Raw genomic sequence first — 23,580 nt, forward strand, 5'->3', positions numbered from 1 at the left:
AAAATAATGAAACATCTTAATAGCTTCAAATATCTGGGAGGGGTGGTTGAGGAGAAGGGAAGTCTGAATGAGGAGGTCAAAGCTACAATCAGAGGGGCTGCAGCCAACTGGCACATAGTGTCAGTTATAATATATGACAAAAGAATGCCAAAGATGTTGCAAAGTAAGGTCTACAAAACAATGGTACAACAAGTATTACTGTTGGTTCAGAAACCTGGGCAATACTGGCAAAGCAGCTGAGAAAGCTAGAGGTAATAGATATGAAGTGCCTGAGATGGGTGGTTGGATGCACACTGTGGAAGAGATGAAGAATGAAGACTTAAGAGCAGAAACCAATGTAACTCCAATTGCAAAAAAGGTCAAAGAAAACAGATTACAGTGGTTTGGATACATGCAGAAAAGCAGAAGACAATCTGGTGAAGAAGATTTTGGACAGGCAGGAAGAAGGCAAGAGGAAGTTATGGCATCCCACAAAAAGGTTGATGGATTATGTGAGAGGAGACTTGGACAGTCAGCCATGAGTGTTGAAGAAGGCAGAAGAGTGGCATTGAGTAGAGAGAGAGAGATGACGATAGTTGACATGACACTCCAACTCAATGCAGAAAATGGGAAAAAGGTCGTTGATGATGATGATGAATGATGATGATGCTTTGTTTAAGAGTTTGTTTTGACCCAGGATTATGTTTTTATTTTAAAACTTAATTTACTCATGCTTTGTATTCTTATTCTAAAATCCATATCTTAAGTGGAAGTAATAATTAAGACCACATTCCTTGGAAAGTAGTTCTTTACTTGACAGGCTTCATCATTACCAGCTGATGTCTCATGAGTGACCTGACATGGCCTGTCAATAGTTGGGAGCTGTTATGGTGCCAGAAAAAATAATGCTGAATCCTTTTTGCCTCCTTGGTCAACATTAATTATAGCAACTTTTATTTTATGATCCTTCTGAGGGAAAGTGATTTATGAGGATGCCCTCATCCAGAAATGGCCCTCGGGACTCCCATTTCCACTTATTCTGAAGTTTGTTCGGAAAACACATAGCAAAATTCCAGAGTTATCCTTATGACCCCAATGATGTTTTATGAAGTTTGATTTCCTTTGATGAGGCCTCACTTGTTTGAGAAACTTCTCCACCTGTGGCTTTTCTACACTCCCTATGACTAACTGCATGGTTCACTAGTTCCATTGAAGCTCAGTGGCCTTGCTTACTACTCCAGGATAGTCCAAATTCATCCTTCTTCCCAGAAGCCCAATACTAGAAAAGCATACACAGGCAAGTAAACACAGTTTTCCATTTGGCTGTTTCTAAAGGACCAGATTCCAGTATGACACAAGTGCTATCAGTATCTATCTCAAATATTTAATATGGACCTCAGCTATTCTTCTCTTAAAGTGCACATGACTGCTGTCTCCAATTTCCATCTGGATTGAGGTTCCTTATCCCTAGAATCTTTGGACATGTGCAGGGCATTTCAAATGGTTGTATGGCCTTTCCAAAACGTTTGTTTCTCATCAGACCTTCTCTCAAGCATCCTTTTTTCTCTGTCAGATTTATTCATTATGTACACAGAGTTCACTGTTCCACTTTCTTCTGAACCAACTTAAATTGTAAACTGCAATTTTTTATCATGAACGACTCTCTTTTTTATAGCCACTACAACTAAAAGTATGTCTGAATTACAAGCCTTATCAGTGCATCCTGCATCAGGGTCTTTCATAAGGATAGAAATTTCTTGCATGCAGTTCCTTCCTGTTTGCCTAAAGTAACCATAGGGACAAACATCAGTCAGTCAGTTAACATGCCTCTGTGCTTTCCCAACTGATCCATCACAGGAGAGTCCTCACTGCATTGGATGGATGTCCATAGACACCTTAGATTTTTGCATGGGCAAAATCTGTTTACTTAGTAACCAATAAATAAATCTGTAAATTACCTTAGCTAAATTGTTGACTGAAAGCATAGTTTTTGTTATGACACATGTAATACAAATGTGTCCTGCAATTGTAGATCTCATACAGCTAGAACAATGGCTAGGTATCTTCTCTTTTTAAACTATACAGCCTTGTATGATAATTGTATAATTGCAGTTACTTTGTCTTCTTTGAATACTTTTACAAGACACTGTAAGCTGGATGTGCTCTCTGGGTCCGGGTCTTCCTCTGGAGCTTTACTGATTAGAAGTATGTTCCCATGAAGGAGATAACCCAGGGACAAGAAGTTGGGATTTTCTCCTTTTGTTGATGAAGATGGGCCTTCTCATACCAGATATGAAAGATATGTAATTAATCTAATGATCAATATGGAAGAAGGTCCAGCCTCATCAACATACCTGCCCACCTTCCCCCATCGCTTTTGCTGAGTTGGTCTAGAGGTCATATCGTTTGTTCTTTGCATGCTTTGAACAGCATATGCAAGGTGAGGAGATGAAAGTCTTCACAAAGGTCATTATGAATAAAAGGGAAGAGGTTAGTCTCCTGAGAATGTTTGACATGCTGAGCTGCCTAACAAATAACATTAGTTAAAATAACAAAACAAACCAAAAAAAAGGAAGAAATTGGTCCTGCTTTTGAGGAAAATGGACCTGCTCATTTAGAGCCATCCTTATGGTAAGCACATAAATTTACAGACTGTTTGAATTGTCTGAACTATTTTTTGTCACATTTTACTGTACACTGTAACTAGTTCAGCTGTAGCACTGCTCAGTTCCAAGTTTGCTATTCCTGGGTCTGTTTTGTAACTTCTGAACATCATCTTCAAGCCACCTTTGTTGGTGAAGACCATTGTGTGAGCAGAGTGCTGTCTGGGTCGCATCTAATTGAGGATGATTGGACTAGAGCACAGAGAGAGCATTCTTATTGGCTAATCTGAGTTAAAAAGGGTATTTTCTTGTTTTATTTAAGCCCCGTGTTTGTACTTGTTTGTGTGTTGCCTCCATTGTGCACTGCCACATAGCAGGAGTTACCATTGGGGGTTATAGATGCAAATGTTTTGTTTGTTAAATTTTCCCTTAGCACTTTTCTTGTGGTCTTCCACAGGTTTCTCGTGGCCCTTCTCTACTGTCAGGTGAAACACTAAGCCTAGCCTCAGAGCTACTAACACACCTCTTATCCACTAGCTACTCCTAAGTGTGACCTCTTTTCCTGATCATATAAATTTACCTATCACTATGGACGGATAATTTCCCACAGTTTCTCCAGCCAGCTTGGTCGGCATGGTCATCCTGAGGCAGTGTAACAACTGCCTCATGTTGACCGACAACCCTCTAGTCCTAGTCCATATAAACACATGTGAGAGATGCATCTATATTAAGAACTTTTAATCCATGCTCTCTCACACACCAGTCAGTACATATGACAATGAGCGGGTTGCCAGCATGCACACTTCACCTCCTACTCCGCCCAAATCCATATCACACATACCTACATATGTGGAGGTCCTCAAAAGAAACGTGCATAAAGAGACCTCCCAAACACAAGCACGCTACACATAATACTTCATCTACAGAACACATTGCACATAACAGCTAATGCACCAGTGTCTCACCAATCAAACCCTTAAGGCAAAACAGAAAATCAAACATATTAGAAATAGGTGATTCCATCATGAGATACATTGATGTCTCTCTCACCAGGCTAGATAAGGAAAAGGTCACGGTCAGCTGTTTGTCAGGTGCTAGGATATGCCATATCACACATGCACTCATGTCTCTCAACAACAGGTACTGTTATGACTCCGTTGTAGTCCATGTTGGTGTAAATGACTTGAAATGTACCTCTCTGGACTATATGAAGAGAGACATGACTGAGTTCTCGGACTATGTGTCTCAAGCAGGTATGTCCCTCTCCTTAAGCAGCATTTTACCTTCACCTAGGATGGTGCCTCAATACAAATATAAAATAATTGTTTTCAATAGTAGGCTTAACTTCTGTTGTCATTCTAAGTGGATCCACTGTCTGATTCTGACAGCCTGGGATGACATGATTGACAGACCTTGTTGCTTTGCAGGAGATGGTCTTCATCTGTCACCCCTGGGATTTCAGCTACTGGCTTTTTAGGCAGTGTCTCAAGGACAAAATTCCCAATGTAAAAACTCCATCTAAAAACAGCCTCAAGGTTATGCTGCTAAACACTTGGAGACTCAACACGAAACTGCACTCACCGGAAGCATTCCTCACCTTGGAAGACGCAGACATTTGTGCAGTCACAGAGACCTGGTTCAAGGCTGTGGAGATCACCCCAGCCATACTGTGTTACACCTCCTTCCACAAATTCAGACCTCAAACTGAAGGTGTGAAAACCAAAGGAGGCAGAGTATCAATATTCATTAAAGATAAACACATCTCCAAATTAGTTAAACAGTATGATACCCTGGACACACTTCAGGTGCAATTAAATGTTGGCAGGACACCTATTCAAGTCATTGCCAGCTACAGGACCCCCTCCATGAATCAGGACACCCACTCTGCCTATTTGGATCTACTTGAGTCTATCAAGATACATCCAGACACCATGGTTTTGGGTGACTTTAACTACCCATCCATTGACTGGGTAAATTACTCATACGCAAACTCACTTGCCCAAAGGTTCTTCGACTTCATTAACTCCAATGCCTTAGACCAGCTGGTTGACACCCCCACAAGGGGTGCCAACATCCTGGATCTGGTGCTTACCAATATGGGGGACCACTGTAGTACCCCCACTGTGAGGTCCTGCCTGGTGAGATTTGACCACAAATTGGTCTCATTCATACCTGCCCCCCCCCCCCCCCCCACACACACACACACACACACAGCAGCAACTAAACTAAACTTCTTCAAAGCAGATTATAATCTCTTACAGGATAGTATAAATAGCTTCACTGCACCTCCTCCCTCAGATGGACCTGGCAACTCTGTAGAGCTCTACACCAATGCTTTGTACAAACACCTGTATAACTGCATTGTCTCAGCAGTACCTGATAGGACCAAAACAAGCTCCTCAAGGAAGAGCAAACGTGCCTGGTGGACAACTGCCATTAACAGGCTTTACAATAAGAGGAAGAAATTGCTGTCTAAGAGTAAGAGGGAGTGAGCCCTCCTAAACTTGAAACACTCCCGCCTCGTTTAAACAAGCAAATAAGACTTCTTGTGAAGTCCTGCAAAGCAAACTAGGAGTCCAGATTAGCTTCCTCAGTAAAGGACAACCACAAAGCATTCTATAGTTACATCCATAATCTAAAAGGAAAAGACCCAGATTTGTGCTGAAACTGGTAGTTATTGATACCACTTATACTGAGCTTGTGGACGTAGCTAACTTGCTGGCTAACAGGTTCTGTGAAAACTTCACTCCCCTGTCCCTGCCACACATTCCCCATGACATCCCTACCACCTGTCCCCTACCTTGTACCGCTAAAGAGCAGGTTGCAAATGCCCTGTCTAACTCCAAAAACACAGCATCTATGGGACCTGATGACATCCCTGGCTGCATCCTACATGGGCTCCAACATGAATTAGCAGCAGCACTGGGTACTCTTTTCAGTCATAGTCTAAACACTGGCTTTGTACTAGCTGAATGGAAAACAGTCACTGTTACTCCCATGCACAAAGGTGGTACTTCCACTGACTCCAAGAACTGTAGACCTATTAGCTGACTATCCTTATCTGCAAGGCCATGGAGCAAATCATCATGGACAAAGATAGAGGTAATCACCAAACAGTTGACCCTACTCAGTTTTAATTTGTCAAAGGAAGATCATGCTTGTTAAACCAGGTGGACTTAGGCTTTGAGACAGTCACCAATGCTGTGGATGAGGGGAAATCTGTGCATACAGCCTACTTGGACTTAGCCAGGGTGTTTGACACTATCCCCCCACTCAGGCATCATTGACAAACTCACCCAACTAGGCATCAATCTTTATATCATTAGATGGGTTGCTAACTGGCCCACTGATAGAACTCATATAGTCAAAATAGGGGAATCCACCTCCAACAAAGACCTGTAACCAGTGGTGTTCCACAGGGATCAGTCCTGGGACCTCTACTGTTTGGAATCTATTTCTCTGAAGTACAAGCAAAAACTAAAAATCTGTGGCTGACAAAGTTTGCTGATGACTGCAAACTGGGAGCAGTCATAAAATCTCCAAATGATGTCAACGATCTACAAGAGGATCTTACACAAACAAATAGTCGGTGCTAAAGTCACGGCCTTAAACTCAGTGCAAAAAATGTATTATCCTTCCTTTCAGTAAAAACAGTGTTCCAGATAACTACCACATCAGTAGAAGCATCTTAAGTGAGCACTCAGTGGTGAGAGACCTGGGCACACAGGTTGACAGCAACCTTAACTTTGACCACCATGTCTCCATAATGGTAAGAAGGGCATTCTATATTGGTTATCTCATAAGTAAGGGCATTGCCTGTAGAAAAAAAAAAAGAAAGAAGTTAATACCTCCCTGTACTGTTCCCTCATCAGACCAATAATTGAGTACAATGCCCTTTTTGTACCTTTCCAAGTACCTGCAGCAAATGGAGAAACCACAAAGGTTCCTCACAAGGAAAAATTAAGGTCTTCAGCATCTGTCCTATGTGGATCATCTGAAATCACTGTTACATTATTGTTTCATACAGACTACACAAAGGTGATCTCTACCTTGCATAAAAGGCAATCTCTGACCCTGTTTTAGTGGAAATGCTGCATATCTGTAAGTTAAATCACGGGTTACTCACTCTGAAGACCTTAACCTGGTATGTGACATTAATAAAACTTGCTAGAGGGATAGATTTGTCTCCCAGAGGTTACCACGCCTTTGGAGTAGACTTCCACTTCATGTCAAATCGACCACTTTGGCCCTCTTCAAATGCAATCTGGAGGATTGGATGGGTGACCGTAAATTCACCATGGGGGTTCTACCTGTGTCTTTGGACAGGGGCAGTAGGTGCTGATCATAGAAATAAAGGTAAGAACTTGGCTAGGCTTGTAAGGGCCCTAGGGCCATTAGCCTAGTAACTTCCTATGATCCTATGGTCCTATGACCCTATGATACTAGTATGTACAGTACTGACCAAATATAATGTCACAGGTCTGTTTAATTATAACTGAATATAATAGTATTTGCACATATTATAATAGTATTTTTTATTCAATGGGTCTCATTTTATCAAAACCCAGTAATGTGAGACAGATTCATTGAACTGGTTATAAAGTACAGAGCTTATAACTATAGGCTGTTTAACCTTATAGTCAGTTGTATTAAGTTAGGGGTGAATGATGTGAAGCTTCTTTCAAGGGAGGGGGGGGGGCTTTGCTTTTAACATAAAATACTTTGCTCTTTTGAGTTCATTCACTGAATCTGGTTTGCATTATCAAGTTCCGACAGATCAAGACTCATCGGAATCTAACGTAACAATAGTTATGAATGAAAGTAGTCATAAACATATGAAAATAATCAATGTCCCTTTTGAATTGCTGTAACATCTTTGTTTGCACTATGCCTTTAAAAACAGAGTTGTGCAGAGCATTATTTATTTTCACAAGCTTTATCTAATTATTCAATGTCTTTTCCTATAATAGATTGGGAATATCTCTACAGGCCTGCCTCATGCAGATTGTGGGGTACCGAAATCTCATCGTTGAAGTTGAACAGCTTCGTAGAGAACAATATAGTTGTGAAAACTCAGACCATGAAACAATGCTTCTTCAGGTAAGTTTCCTCTCTTATCTCCCTGAAATTCTAAATTCATCTGCATTGGTAGTAATACAAACAGTTCAGCGCTCATCTTGCATTGTATTGAAATAACTCCTTTTAAATATATCTGAACTGATACCAAGACTATTAAACAAGTTCAGTGGTGTTTATTTTTTTTTGTTGCTGTTAACTAAGTGGGCAAGATGACAGAAGGCTTTTTTCAACTTTGACCCTAACCTAGGGCACAAAGCAGTATGTTGCCAAGAGCAGTTTCCACACAGTAAAGATGCTACCTTGCATTTTTGGACTTCTAAGGAATATAAACAGTTCTAAAAAAAGGCTTCTGTGTGATTTGTGTAAATGGAACAGGCCACAAGCCCTTAATTTATCCATTGGTCATCATGGATTCTTCTCAGCAATGTACAGGTCACAAGGGCAGGAGTAAACAGAATGTAGCAATATGTATGTATGTATGTATATATAAACTGAAACAAACACAGGCAGAGCATACAAACTATACTCAGTGACTAGAGATTAGAATTGATTCCCCAATCCTGGAGCTGTGAAGCAAATATTTTAATCACTGAGCTACTCTGCTGCCTGGCCATCATATGCCAATGACCCTTTGCCTGATCTAAACACATAGACTCTGTTTGTTGCCCCCTTCCTTGGCAGAAATGTAGTTTGGTATGTAATAATACAAGCGTATTGAGGACAATATTTGGCATCATTAAGAACACCAGCACCACAATACATCTGCACATGCCATCAGATTATTGTCTGACCAGGTACGGTAATGTATGTTACCACAGTTAACTACCATCTTCTCACCCCCCATATATATATATATATAGATGTCTAGCAAAGTCTTATCCATCCATGCTAAACAGCAAGAGGAGCATGCCCTCTGACATCACAGATTCATTATCATATAGCTTTTCTGGCCCTGGTGCTGTGTTACAGTCATAGATGATTATAGTAACAGTTAGTTCCACTGTACCTCTCATCCTCTTAGTGCAGGATATCTGGGCAAAGCATAAAATAATAGGGGGGCCCAAAAATAAGGACAGATTTTAAATATTGCTGTTATAAACTTAGAAAGTTGCTAGAATTAGAGGATTTGTGTTGGCATGCATTTTCTGAAGAATATAAAATCTGAAACTCAAATGTATGCCATTGTTTATTGACTTCAGTCCTCAGTAATTTGCCAGAAAACCACAAAATTTATGCAGAACAGATCAAAAATATGAGTCAAAAATTTGGACATTCTGCAAAAATCTGGACAGTTGAGTGTTATTAGTGAGCCAGACCTATTATTCACCAGGCAATACATGTTAACAGTTGTAGTGCTGGTACAATGAGTGTCTGTGAAAGTGACTGCCATATATGCTGTTGTCACAAATTGACCCTTTGTAACTCAGCATTGTCCCTGCATCATATGCACAGAGGGTAAGAACTATACAGCTGCATCCAAAGTGCTTTTATACCATAGTGCAGCTTTTCACATTCCACAGCCTTTTACAGCTATAAGGTACTGTTAAATACTTCAGTAACTGATGCTGAATTATGTTGCAGGTTTAGGCTACAGCACAGTGGTGCATGTTTTCCCTCTATATACTCTCACATAGATGCAGGTTTGCAGTATCAACACATTTTTTGGCCCTGTACTATGACTTACTGTAATATTAGTACAAACAGTCTATTTTTGTGCTTGACATACACCCTTGGCTTTAGAGCACAGCTATATCCCTAACAATCTTTCATAGGTTCATAGGTTGGTACTAGGCTATCGGCCCTAAGGCCTATAAAAGCCTAGCCATAACAATTCCCTGGCTATTTCTTCACACAATTTTTACTTCCCTGGACCCCTGTCTAACAGGGCGACTGACATGATCCCCGGGGTAAATTTCCTATCTCCCATGCAGTCGTCAAGGTTCCTTTTGAAGAGGGCCAAGGAGGCACTCTGCTTGACATGTATGGGCAGTCTGTTCCAGAGTATGGGGAGACTCTGGGTCAGGAACCTATCCCTCCAGCATGTTTTGTTCATTGTGATCACAAGGATGTTCTTCATTCCACATTGCTGCAGTCCTAACCATTAGGGTAGTCCGCTGTCCAGTCGGCCCGAATACCAAAGTATATGGCTGACGTCGGTCAAGGCGCATTAGACTGACGTCAGTACGCCAGGGTACTAATGCGCATGACCGACGCCATATCTTCAGTCTTTTTTGCCGCATGGTCCGATGCAGAAGCAGTTTTTGCGAGTGCAGGTTGGCGTTCTGAAATATTTCCGAAGCCGGAGTTTCAGACCGAATCAAAGTTGGCTAAGTACCCCGTTGGGGAGCATTTTGGTTTTTTCTTGCCTCAGTATTTAACCGGATGTCAGAAAAAGTGAATAACTGTATTTCTTGTGGGAAACAGATACCTCATAGGGATTACCATACTCTGTGTATACCTTGTTTAGGGCCTGAGCACAACGTTGTTGGTTGCCACTCTTGTGCTAGATTTAACAAACGCACTATTAAGAGAAGGTTAGACTGTGCCAGGTTAGTGTTTGGGAAGCGTTGTAATTACAAAATGCCGTCGGATGCTCCGACGCCCGCTTCGTCTAAGAAGCGCAAAGACAAAACAGCGAAGCCTAGGGTTGATGAACCGGCAGTCCCGGACGTCGGTTCTTTAGAAGGCTCTGCGGAGCTAGAGGTTTTGCCAGGAGTTTCTTTGGAGTCTCAGGCAGAAACTTTACTGTTACAGGATGTGCCCTCTCAGGAGGTAGGCCAGGCTGAGGGGGCTTCTCAGGTAACTGTTCTTCCCTCTGTTCCCAAGATGGTTAGAGCTTCTCCTACTGTTTCTAAAACTTCTTTGAGAGGTAGGCCAGCTACAGTGGGGGTTTCTCCTAGCACTTCAGGTTATGTGCCTAAGAAACATATGCTTAAAATGGCAGAAGATTTAATTACTATGATTAGAGGCTCTATGCCCCCTCCTGATAAGAGGCCTAGGGTGGAACCTGAGTTTGAGAGTTTGGAACAGTATTCAGAGGCTTCGGAGTCTTCTGCGGAAGACTTACAGGACTTTCCTCCTTATTCTGATTCTGATGTGGATGATTCCACACCTACAGCTTCTCCTCCTGAGGATTTCTCATTTTCAGAGACTCTGCATTCCATGAGGGAACACTTTAAATGGGAAGGCCAAGATTACTCTGATTCCAGGAAAAGGCTTAGGGAATTCTTATTTTTACCACAACATAGGCCCTTAGCTATACCTCCTGTGTTGAATGTGGTGGAAGATGTTTTTGCAGAGGCTTCCCTGAACCCTGACTCTTTGCCTCCTGCTCCTGTTAAACCTGATAGGTACTATAGGGTGCCCGAAGCTCATAAGTATTTGTTTAAGAGTCCTAGGGCGGACCCAGAAACTGTTTCTCAGGGGCCTAAAGGTGTTAAGGCTTCTGTAGTTAAAAATCCTGTTCCCACTGATAAAGAGGCAAGGGCTTTGGATAGGTGGGGAAAGAAAGTGTATACTTCTTCCACTCTAGCCATGAGAGCGTTGAATTGTCAGTTTCACATGCTAAAATATCAAAATTATCTCCTTTCACAATTGAAATCTAAGGTGGATGCTTTGGCGGAAGGTATAGAGTGTAAAGAGTTGCTGGATTTACTTCATGTGTCTGAACAAGTGGGTAAGCATTCTTTGCAATGTGGTTTTGATGCTGTGCAGGCCTCCTCGAGGGTGGCTGCCACTAGTTCTGTTCTTCGCAGGCATGCCTGGTTGAGGGATCAGAATTTAGCTGAGCATGTTAAGACAAGGATTTTGGATGCTCCTTTACAGTCTGATGTGTTGTTTGGTTCGCCTGTGGAAGCAGTTCTGAAGAAAATGGAGGACAAAGCTAAGTCTATGCAAACTGTTAAAGATTTTTGCAGGTGCAGCCACCAAGTTTAGTAGAAATTGGCCTACTAAGGGATGGACATATCCTGCTTATGATTCCCAGTCTAGGGGTAGGTCTAGACGTGGTAGGGGCAGAGCTCAAGTTTCTTTTAGGCCTAGAACAGGGAGTTCACCTGCTCAGACTTCTGGTGAGGGCAGGGGTCAGTCCTTTCGTAAACAGACCCAATGACCTGCCTTTTCAGCTGCCAGTAGATTCTCGTCTGGCAGCTCCTTTGGGAGGAAGACTGTCTCTTTTCAAAGAAAATTGGGATTTAATTACTCAAGACAGATGGGTGTTGGATATCATTCACCACGGTTACAGGTTTTATTTCCATACATTGCCCCTTTCAAGGGCATGCCAGAAGTTCCTCCTACACAAAGGAAAGAGGCTCACAAGCAAATTTCTCTGTTACTCCAAATAGGGGCCATTCAGCCAGTCCCTGTATCAGAAAGGGGCCTAGGATTTTATTCCCGCTTGTTCCTAGTACCAAAGAAGGGGAACACGTGGAGACCAATTTTGGATTTATCTATCCTCAACACTTATCTGGACATTCCCAAGTTCAAGATGTTGACGTTACAACAGCTTTTACCTCTACTGGGCAAAGACCACTGGATGGTAACTTTAGATCTCAAGGAAGCTTACCTTCATGTGCCTATAAGACTAAGTTGCAGGAAGTATCTGCGTTTTCGAGCTGGAAATTTTCATTATCAGTTCTCTGCATTGCCCTTTGGCTTATCTACTGCGCCCAGAGTATTCACAAAGGTTCTGGCTCCAGTGATAGCTTACTTCAGGCTAAAAGGAATTCAAATCTATCCTTACTTGGACGACTGCCTGATTCTGGCTCAAGAAAAGGAAGACCTTCTACAGCATCTGGAATATGTTATAGCAGTGCTAAGATGCCTAGGGTATTCTGTGAACGAAATAAAGTCCAGTCTAGTACCCTCTCAAGACATGTGCTTTCTGGGTGTGAGACTGAATACAGCAGCCCAGATGGCCTTTTAACCCCGGACAAACAAAAGAATCTATCACTTTACTTCCATCAACTATCTCATCAGTCCGTGCTGACTGCAAGGACAGTCCTTCAAGCATTAGGGTTCATGGCATCTTGTATTCTGGTGCTTCCCAATGCCAAACTGCATATGAGGAAGCTGCAATGGTATCTCATAAAATGTTGGAGGTCACACTTCCAGGACTTGGACAGTGTCATAGAAATAATACCTTGCCTTCAAATAAGATTTTTGTGGTGGGCTCAGGAATGTCACCTAAACAAGGGACTCTCTGTGACCCGGCCAGAGGCGAGTCAGATTTTAACGACAGATGCCTCGGACATTGCTTGGGGAGCTCATCTAAATGGAAAGTGGATACAAGACAAGTGGCCTGCCAGACTACAGCATCTACATATCAATATGAAGGAGATGTTAGCAGTCCAGTTTGCATTAATGGCTTTCAAGGAGTTACTTCTTCCAGGGCAGGTGTTGATTCTAACAGACAACACAACTGTCATGTGGTACATCAACAAACAAGGGGGAACACATTCTTATCCTCTATGCAGGCAAGCAATGATTTTATGGGAGACTGCGCTCAGCTTGCAACTAACTCTTCAGGCAAGGTTTCTGCCGGGAGCACAGAACTCCTTAGCAGATGTGTTAAGCAGACAAATCATGGATCCCCACGAGTGGAAACTGGATCTTCATGTATTTCAAAGGTTGACAGTGTCCTGGGGAACTCCAGACATAGATCTGTTCGCTTCTCCACTGAACCACCAGCTGCCAAAGTTTTGCACAAAGAGGTTACATCACACAGCTTGGAAAGTGGATGCTCTTTCTTTCAGTTGGAAAAATCTTCATGTGTATGCGTTTCCACCTCTGCCTCTTCTTCCAAAGGTGCTTCTAAAGGTCAGACAAGACAAGCCAAGGATGATTTTAATAGCTCCAGATTGGCCTCGGCAGCACTGGTACCCATTACTGAGGAGTCTAGTAAAGAAGCCTCCATGGCCTTTACCCTTGATTCCGCACCTGTTGTCTCAGAGAGAAGGCCACCTGCTCAATGTCAAGCTTCGCTCTCTTCATCTAACAGCATGGCATATTCTGTTTTGAGAGACAGCTGGTCTCAACTTCCTCAACAAGTTTTAAATGTGATTATGGAAGCTAGAAGACCTAGTACAAGGAAAGTGTATGCAGAAAAGTGGAAGAGATTTTTATTTTGGAGTGCAGCAAGGAATTTGGAGATTTCTGAGCCTAATTTGAGTGTGGCTCTTCAATATCTTACTGAGTTATTGGACAAAGGTTTGTCCTTCTCTTCCATTAAGATTCATGCTGCAGCAATTTCAGCTCACTATGATTGTGACCCACCATTGTTTTCGCATCCTTTGTTCAAGCAGTTTCTCAGAGGGGCAAAGAATATAAGACCCCACGAGAGCTCCTACTCCTGCTTGGGATCTCAATTTTGTGTTGGAAAAACTTACTCTACAACCTTTGAGCCTGCGGGTACTGCTGATTTAAAATATTTGACATGGAAGACTGCTTTTTTGTTGGCTATTACTTCTGCAAGAAGGGTTTCTGAGTTGCAGGCCCTTATGGCAGTAGAGCCCTTTCTGATTTTCCATAAGGATAGGGTATCATTACGCACTAATCCTTCCTTTATGCCTAAGGTGGTTTCTAGTGTGGCTTTAAACCAAACTATTCATTTGCCTACTTTCTATGCAGATCCCCAAAATAAAGGGGAAAAGATTTTGCACACTTTAGATGTACATAGGCAGTTGCGTTATTATTTAAGCAGGACTAAGGATTTCAGGCAGTCGCAGCAGTTGTTTGTTTCTTTTGCTTTGAGTTCTCAGGGCAAGCCTGTGTCTAAGCAAACTATTTCTAAGTGGATTGGGTTTTGCATTTCATTCTGTTATTCCCATCATGGCAAGGAGATTCCAGCTGGGATTAGGCCTCATTCCACTAGGGCTACTGCCACTTCAACAGCATTTCTAAGGGGTGGCAACTAAGGATATTTTAGAGGCAGCTACTTGGAGTTCAGTGCATACTTTCTCTAAGCATTACCACCTACCTCTCTACTCTAAATCTAGGGCTGGTTTTGCCACAGCCATTTTGCAAGGCATGTTGGCAGCTCCTGCTTCTTTATGATTTGCCAGCCTCCCTTACCTCTGCTTTGGGATTCTACCCAATGGTTAGGACTGCAGCAATGTGGAATGAAGAACATAGTACAGTTTTGTACCTACCATAAATGTAGATGTTCGAGGATCCACATTGCTGCAGTCCAATTTACCCTCCCGCCTTCCCCTCTGTGTTTAGGGGTGGTGGTGTGAGTTGCTGTATATTGTTGTACATATGTATATATATATATATATATTGTATATAAGTTTGGTGCAGGGCTTTTTGGTATTTTGGTTTGGGCCTTGTCTTTTTAGGGTCTTCTGACATCTGGGGCAAGAAAAGACTGAAGATATGGCGTCGGTCATGCGCATTAGTACCCTGACGTACTGACGTCAGTCTAATGCGCCTTGACCGACGTCAGCCATATACTTTGGTATTCGGGCCGACTGGACAGCGGACTACCCTAATGGTTAGGACTGCAGCAATGTGGATCCTCGAACATCTACATTTATGGTAGGTACAAAACTGTACTTTTTGGTCCTTGGAGTGTGTGGATGGATTGGGATTTTTTAAGTGTAGCATGTCCAACAGCTCTGGGTTTGACATGGCTTCGTATGTTAAGCAGAGATAGCCTCTGAGTAGACGATATGCAACGGAGTATAGCTGGAGTTTTTTTAGTCGGTCAGCATAGGGCATCTGCTTTAGGTCTGTGATTCTTTTAGTGAGGTGTTTCTGCAGCCTTTCCAGTTGTTGCAGATGTCTTGTGAGGTATATACCAAATGGGGTGTTGTACTCTGTGATGGGTCTAATGAGGGATGAGTACAGTGGGACAATTACCTCCATTTTTCTGGGTGAAAAGCCCTTAGTGATGATGTGTGCCACATAGAAGGATTTCCTGACTGTTGTGGCGATGTGGTTATCAAAGGTGAGACCACTGTCCACCTGTGTTCCTAAGTCTCTTATCACACTTTCGGTGTTTAGTGTACTGCCACTTATGTGGTAATTCATGGGTACCTGATTTTTCCCAAAGGGGATAACTATACACTTCTTGGCATTGAGCTTGAGCCCATGGCTCTGGCACCAAGCATCTGTTTCTGTAAGGCCCTTTTGTAGAATATCCACATCATTTGGGGATTCAGTAATGGCTCCCAGTTTGCAGTCATCTGCGAACTTTGTTAGCCAGAGTCCCTTAGTGTTGGCCTGTACTTCAGAGAAGTAGATGCTAAACAAGAGCGTTCCCAGGACTGAACCCTGATGTACTCCACTTGTCACTTGTCTGGAGCTGGATTTGGAGTCGGCTACTTTTACAGTGTGGGTTCTGTCAGTATCCAGTTGGCAACCCATCGAGTGACATAGGGGTTTATGCCCAGCTTAGTAAGTTTATCTATGATTCCAGAGTGGGGGATGGTGTCGAAGGCCTTGGCGAGGTCCATATAGGCTGTGCGGACCGCCTTACCCTTGTCCACGGCTCTGGAGACTGATTTGAAAAAGTCAGTCAGGTTCAGGAGACACAATCGGCCCTTCACGAACCCAAACTGGGTGGGGTCCAGTGTTTGAAGGTTGCCAATGTCTTTGTTTATAAGTTTCAGGATATGTTCCATGGCCTTGCAGATCAGGCTCGTCAGACTGATGGGACGATAGTTCCCAGGATCTAAGGTGGATTTCCCCCTTGTGGAGTGGGATAACTGTAGTTGTGCGCCACTAAGTGGGCACGAAGCCTGAGGTGAGGCTATGATTAAACATGACACTTAGGTGAGGTGCCAGTTCATTTTGTAGTTCATGTAGCACACAGCCTAGGATGTCGGCTGGTCCCATGGATGCTGTATTCTTAGCTTTGGAGAGTGTGGTTATTACCTATGTGGCCATGATTACTGGAATTTGGCAATCTTTTGATATTGAGATGGGCCCTTTAGGGGGTGAGAGGGGGTGAAGTTGGCACTGAATTGATCTGCCAGGATATTGGCAATGTCATTAGGATCAGTATATTTAAAGCCATTCTCTTGTAGCTCAGAGCAGAAACGAGCATTGCCATTTAGATTCTTGACGTAGCTATAGAATGCCTTGTGGTTGTCTGGAATCTTTGGCAATTTTATTTTTGTAACTAGCTTTGGAGGATTTTATGAGGGATCTCAGCTTCTTACTGAGGCTGGTAAGGGAGTTTTTTGCATCCTGGGATTTTCTTCTTTTCTGCAACAGTTTCTTCCTTCTGTTGTATAGTTTGTTTATGACAGGGGACCACCAGATTGGCTTCCTTTTTTTTGGAGGAGAGCATCTTGGTTCTGTTTGGGATGGCACGATTCATGCATGAGTGGATGTGCTTGTACAATGCTTTAATGTAGGATTCGGCAGTCGAGGTTTCAGTTCCCAGCTGCATGAGTGTCATGAAGTTGGTCACTTCTGACTTGAGTAGCATGAAGTTGGCCTTGGAGAAGTTTTTCACAGATGTTTCTTCACTGGGGGTGGGGATGGGATGTGGATGTCAAAGGTGATTAGCTTATGGTCAGACCTAACCAATGATGGGGTGACCACTGGTGTGGAGCATCGATTTATCATGTTGGTAATAACCAGGTCCAGGATATTGGAGCCCCTAGTGGGACTATGAATTAGTTGATCCAGGGCGTTGGACTTTATAAATTCCAAGAACCGTTGGGCAAAGGTGTTGGTACAAGAGTAGTTTTCCCAGTTAATGGCAGGGTAGTTGAAATCTCCCAGTATTAGGGTGTTTGGTTGTATCTTAATATTTCCCAGTATTTTTAGAAAGGTGTAGTGAGAATATTGGGGCATGGTGGGGTATCTATAGCAAGCTACAATTTGGATTGCAGTCTTACCTAGTGTTAGATGCACCTGGAGAATTTCGGATGCATTGTGTTGGGCAACTAGCCTGGAGGTGTGAATATCCTTGGTGAATATGGACACTCCTCCACCTTTAGTGCTTCGGTCATCATTTGTAAGCACAACAGATGTTTTCACATATGGGAACATGTTTACATGTATGTCTTGAATTAATAAATTGAAAATAAAATACTGTTAAGGTTTAACTTTCTTGTCACATCCAGGAATTTGTACTGTACTTCATAGTGTTATCTAACAGTGGCATACAGACAGTGTGGAGTGAACATCCATGTCTGTCTACTGTGTGTGTGTGTGTGTGTGTGTGTGTGTGTGTGTGTGTGTGTGTGTGTGTGTGTGTGTGTGTGTTTAGTCTTTCCAGGTCTGTGCATGTTATCTGCTTCCCATAGCATGTGTGCTGTCTTGCCTGCATCCTGCATTTACTGCAGTGCTTGCTCAGTATTATAAGAGCACTCACTTCACATGGATTGTGTTAGGATGTGGAACAGCATTATGTAAACATGGTCTGACGGTAAATTTTGGGGAAGTGAATAGTATTCGTAGCATAGTTTCCACAATGACTGCCATCTGCAGCTCTCTGCTAGAGTTATGCAACTGGAACTCCTTCCCATACATCATGCATATGCAGGAGTGTGGCCATCTTTGGCAGGTTGGGGGTAGTGATTCAGAAAACAAACTCCAATTGTCTGCACTGACTGTTGTGCAGAATGGCCTCAAAACCTGACGTACACTACATTCAACATAGAACAGTGTAAACACTAAGAAACAATTAGTGACTGCTTGTTCTGGCTCCATCTGCAAATAATACAAATAGAAAATCTATTGTGATTGTAAAAGGAGAAGCTACTACAGGAAGAATACCCCAGGGGTCATCAACATTGAGATTATTATGTAATGGGAAATGGATATGGCATAGTTTTTGTTGTGCCTAGTGAAGAAAATGTGAGGTGAATCTTCTTCCAAACTGTTTTGAATGATAATGTAGGTTCAACCATTGTAATAAGTTGTTCACAGTGAAGCGATGGCTGTTAGTATATATATCAAGAAATGCTGTAGCTCACTAAAAACAAACCATGCATTTAGTATTAGCGTTAATCTAAGCCTGAACTATACCCGAAGAAATTCAGTTGCTGTTTTCCATCTTGTAGTTCCTTCTGTATAAATCCAGACACAGAGGTTGAGCAATTTGTAGTACCTTAGATATAATCTCCACTTTATTACAGCATAGTGTTGTTAAAATGAAAAGCACTTGTTTGACCAGGTTTATAGTGTAGCTTCTGTTTCATGTACGATAAGTTAAAAATTGAAGTGGCTGGTTTGCTTCAGAATTAAATGCTAGTTTAACAACTGTTTAGTATATAGATAAATTATCTTATTCCAAATAAAATAACAGTTCACATTGTGCTGTGATTGCTTTAGGTTGCTTTTTAATCCTTGTATGTAAAGGGTTGTTTCTCCAAAATGGTCAGACATATTCTCTTGAAATTTTCCAGGAATTTCACTGAACCAATTGCATATAAAATTCCCTTGCTTTGTTTTCTTAATTTCAAAAACGTCCAACAGATGCATCTTAAAGTTTAATGAAAATAGTTATTTGTAAAACCATTTTTATACCACAATATTTAAAAAAGAATGGGAAATCCCACTTTTATAGAGAAATACACATTTTTTAAGTTGCAAGTCACAGTGAAACCAATAAACATATTTATCTTTTTAATTATATTTATGATAATATCTGTGTCTGTTACTCGTTACTCTGAAGCGAAGGTAAAAAGAATGGGTTCAATTCCATCTTAAAACTGACTATTTTAGAAATTTCACAGTTGGTCAGTCTGAACAGGCATTCTGATCATAATTTGACCCTATTTAGAAATGCTAATATATCTATATTGCATCTAGATTGTCTTACAAAGCTTTTAGGACAAGACACTAAGAGACTTAGCTTTATAAAGCAAATTGCATGAGCTTAGTATCTCTTAAGACTATGGAGATGGACTAGAAGACAGTGGCATCTCATACATCTGGATGTCGGTCTGCATTGTTAAAACAAATATTTCTGCTGTATATTTTCAGTGAAATAAGCATAATTCTAGTTTGGATGTACCATCACAGTAAGGATATAATCCCAATAATTACTGAGATCATCAATTAAGACATGTCACACTTGTTTATTAACAACAGAATAGCACAAGCTGAGCAGAACTCTCTAACTACTGCCCAATAGCTCTACTCTCTCCTTTAGCCAAAATTATGGAAAAATGTATCCACCACCAACTACTAGACCACCAACTGCAAAATAACTTACTTGCTAACTGTCAGCATGGCTTTAGGCCTCACCATAGTACCACCACAGCCCTCTTATCCTTTTCCGACTGTATTAACCATAACCGAAACAACAACACTCTATCCTCAGCACTCTTTATTGACCTTTCAAAAGCCTTTGATATGGTCAACCATCAACTTCTTTTGAATATACTTAAGTCTCTTTCTAGATACACAGGCTTTACAATGGTTTAAATCCTACCTTGAAAATAGGCAACAGGCTGTGCTTTGGGAAAATAATCTATCCTCTCACCTTCCTATTACCCTGGGAGTCCCCCAAGGTTCTATCCTGGGCCCTCTCCTTTTCTCAGTTTTCATCAATGATCTTAATTTAATCATTCCTCAAGCAACATGTATCCAATATGCTGATGACTCCACACTAATATGCTCAGCTACCTCTGCACCTCAACTTCAGGCCATTATCCAAACAGTGCTTAACACAGTAGAAAAATGGTTCTTACAGCATAGCCTCCTCCTGAATCCTAAAAAGACAAAACTACCACTCTTCACTCCCACTCAAAGGTCCCCCCCAGTTGACTTCACAGTTTTATCCAATGATGGCATCATTATATCTCCCGACCCAACTACCAAGCTCTTAGGGGTAACAATAGACCATAGTCTTAGCTTTGACACACATATTAACACAACAATAAAAAGAGTAAACAGAAAATTAGGCTCCCTCTATAGGATTAAACCCTTCCTAACTCCAACAGCTAGAACCACTATTGCCCACACCCATATAATTTCCACCCTCCTCTATACCTCTCCCATTTATACCAACCTATCAAAACACCACCTTAACAAACTAGCTACCTCCTACAACAATATTGCCAGATTTGCTACTGGTTCCTCATATAGAACTCACCACTGTCAAAGCCTTAAACACCTAGGTTGGCTAGAACTTCATAATCAACTTCAGTTTCAACAACTTATTATTGCCCATAAGATCCTCTATCTTCCTAAAAATACTCCTATACTTACTAGCCTTCTTACCCCCTACAGTAATTTGACAACCCTTCGCTCAGCCAATAAAGTACTAGTATCTACAGTCAAATCCAAAAATAAGGCTGGGGATTCACTGTTCTCCAACACTGTGGGCAAATCCTGGAACCTGCTTCCCATGAAACTCTTATCTCTCTCCTCAGCAAAACTGTTCAAAAAACAACTCAGAGAATACCTTATTAACCACTGGTTATGCCCATGTAGTAACCCAGACTAATCCTTCCACTACTTTCTCTGAACCCGACCTGCATAACCTTTTGCAATTTAATTCCAGTTCTCTCTATGCCTTAGAGAGTAAACCTACCTACTCTAATTTTTGTCTCTACAACTCTCTCTTACACTCAGTCTTCTACTAACTTTACACTTGCATAGACTGCTGCTTGCAGCATTAACTTGCTACCACATATAAAGATCTATATAGACTTTCGTTATATTTCTTATTACATGCTGTCTTAAAGTTGCTATGCTACTATAGGATAATGGGATGACTCGCTGCTTAACACTGTACCTGGAGCTGCTATATTTGCTAGTGTATTTTTTCTTATTTCTCTTTCTTAATGGTGCACCACTTCAAATTTGTTCATTGTTTAATCTCTTTTCTTATTATCTGCTATTTTAATACAAATTTTTGTCTATAAAACATTTGAATTCTTTACCTTAAAATAGTACTGCACCTAAATTTGTTACATTTTTACTTATTTGTACCTGTAGTTGCTAATATTTTGCTTATGTGGAGCTTTTCTCCCTGGGCCTCTACTGAAAATGTACATATATCCAGTTAGACTAGCCGGGTCAACAAATGTAAAATAAAAATAAAATAAAATAAAATAAATAGTGGTAGTGTAAACTTGTATAAAACCTTGTCTTTAAAGCCATTTGGAATATTGTACTAAATTTGTAAGAAAATTTGTCAACTCAATGAGCTACAAAATCTTCTTGGTGATATCAGGTATAAAGATGTGTGCTGAATTTTACTTTCGTGCAAGGTTTCTCACTACACATGAGTATGTATAGTTATGGGGGCTACCACAATTCTAGTGACAGAAAAGCACATTTTATGGACAAAAGTATATGCATTTTTTTAAATTTTTAAGGTAAAGCTAAGTCAGTATACATCTATTGTATATATGTGTTCCCTATTACACGATCGAAGATGCTGTTCTTCGAATGCATAATAGTCGAACCGAAAACATCACAAACAATAAACCGCGAACAGCCACGTACGTGATTTTTTTCCTGAGGAAAAAATTCAGTTGGCCGTTCTCGCGGTTTGCCCTGTTCCCCAACATTGAGCGATCTCGGAGTTGGTATATTTAGTTAGAGGTGTGTGTGGGGGGCATGGGAGGTGAAGCCCCCACTTGATTAGGACTGGGAATTGTGTTTTGTTTGTTTATGGCCTCACAAATTTTTTTCCTTAGGAAAAAATTTGTGGACGTGGCCGTTTGCGGTTATGTGTTTTTGATGTTTTCAGTTCGACTATTACGCATTCAAAGAACAGTGTCTTCGATTGCATAATATAGACCCTATATATGTACTATATTCCCTATCATGAACAGAAGTTGTATGTACATAATTAATGCTAATTGGATGTAATACAACTTGGCAAACTCTGAAATTCATTTATTCATTTTTTGTTAATTTATTTAGTTATTTACAGTTTATGGGTAAGTGAGCTGGTGTGAAGACTCTCTTGAGTCATGACATTGCAGATGACAGTTACAAATAAATTTATAAATATTTAATTTATTTATTTTCAGTTGATAGGTAAGTTAACTAGTCTGAAGACCTTCCTGAGTCATGATATTACAGATTACAGCTACAAATAAATGTATTCATTTTTTGTTTATTTTATTTATTTATTTATCATTGATGAGTGAGTGAACTGGTCTAGGGACCCTTGTGAGTCATGAATCAAAACGAACAAACAGCCAGTAAAAAAGCAGACCCCATGTCTTCCAAAGCTGAGCTTATTGTGCTATGCAGTCCATTCGACTCAGCACAGCCAAAACCACATAAAATGGATAAAAGCAGCCAAAATACACCACACAGGCACTAACAGTTGCAGTAAAATCCACACAATACAAAAATTCCAAGTGAAGCGCTTTCACCTAACAAACTGTCAGGCTTCTTCAGAGCAGGCTGTTACTGATAGCTGTTTGGTTCTGTCTAGTGTTAAGTAATAATATTCTGTGTTGCATGATAAGTGGATAAACTAAAGTATCTTGTTTTCAGTTATTTTCAGCATAGATGCATTTTGCAGGAAATTTAGTATAATAGGCAATGTATACAATACTCTTGGTAGGGGAGGGGAAACCACTATGACCTTGAATTTGATAATTTGCCTAGACTCTTAGGAAGTAAGTGAGTTGTTTTGTAGGAGATTTTAAGTTGTCTGAATACTTTTTCTGTTTGGCATTTTGTGTCCATTTGGAAATAAGGGGTTTTCTCTAATACAATTCCTAGGTACTTTTGTTTTGTCATGATGCTGAGGGTTTTCCTAATGGGTCTTTGATTATTAGACTTTGAAGTTCCCAGAAGCACTACTGCTATATTTTGTGAGCTGATACTTAATCTATTATTTGATAGCTAGTTACATAATATGCTGAAGCCATTTTGTAGGTAGTTTTAAGGACTGGAAAATGCTTGTAAAATCCTAAATTTAATACCTTGCTGTATGGAGACCTTTCTCAAATGACATTTAATAAAAACTCTGAGAGAATTT

The 23,580-nt window shown here is 41.0% G+C and overlaps 1 protein-coding gene across 3 annotated transcripts in view; it reads left to right on the top strand.

Annotated features, from left to right (window-relative positions):
* Nucleotides 1–23,580, top strand: part of ELMOD1 (ELMO domain containing 1) — a 736,789-nt gene that overhangs the window by 284,346 nt on the left and 428,863 nt on the right. For all 3 annotated transcript variants that reach the window (XM_044072606.1, XM_044072608.1, XM_044072607.1), the window contains exon 6: nucleotides 7,553–7,682. In XM_044072606.1, the coding sequence (XP_043928541.1) occupies nucleotides 7,553–7,682 (130 nt within the window). The remainder of the gene's footprint in view (nucleotides 1–7,552; nucleotides 7,683–23,580) is intronic.

Source organism: Protopterus annectens, chromosome 5.part0, assembly GCF_019279795.1.
Source record: "Protopterus annectens isolate FY-2018-M chromosome 5.part0, PAN1.0, whole genome shotgun sequence".
In the NCBI taxonomy this organism is placed as follows: Eukaryota; Metazoa; Chordata; order Ceratodontiformes; family Protopteridae; genus Protopterus; species Protopterus annectens.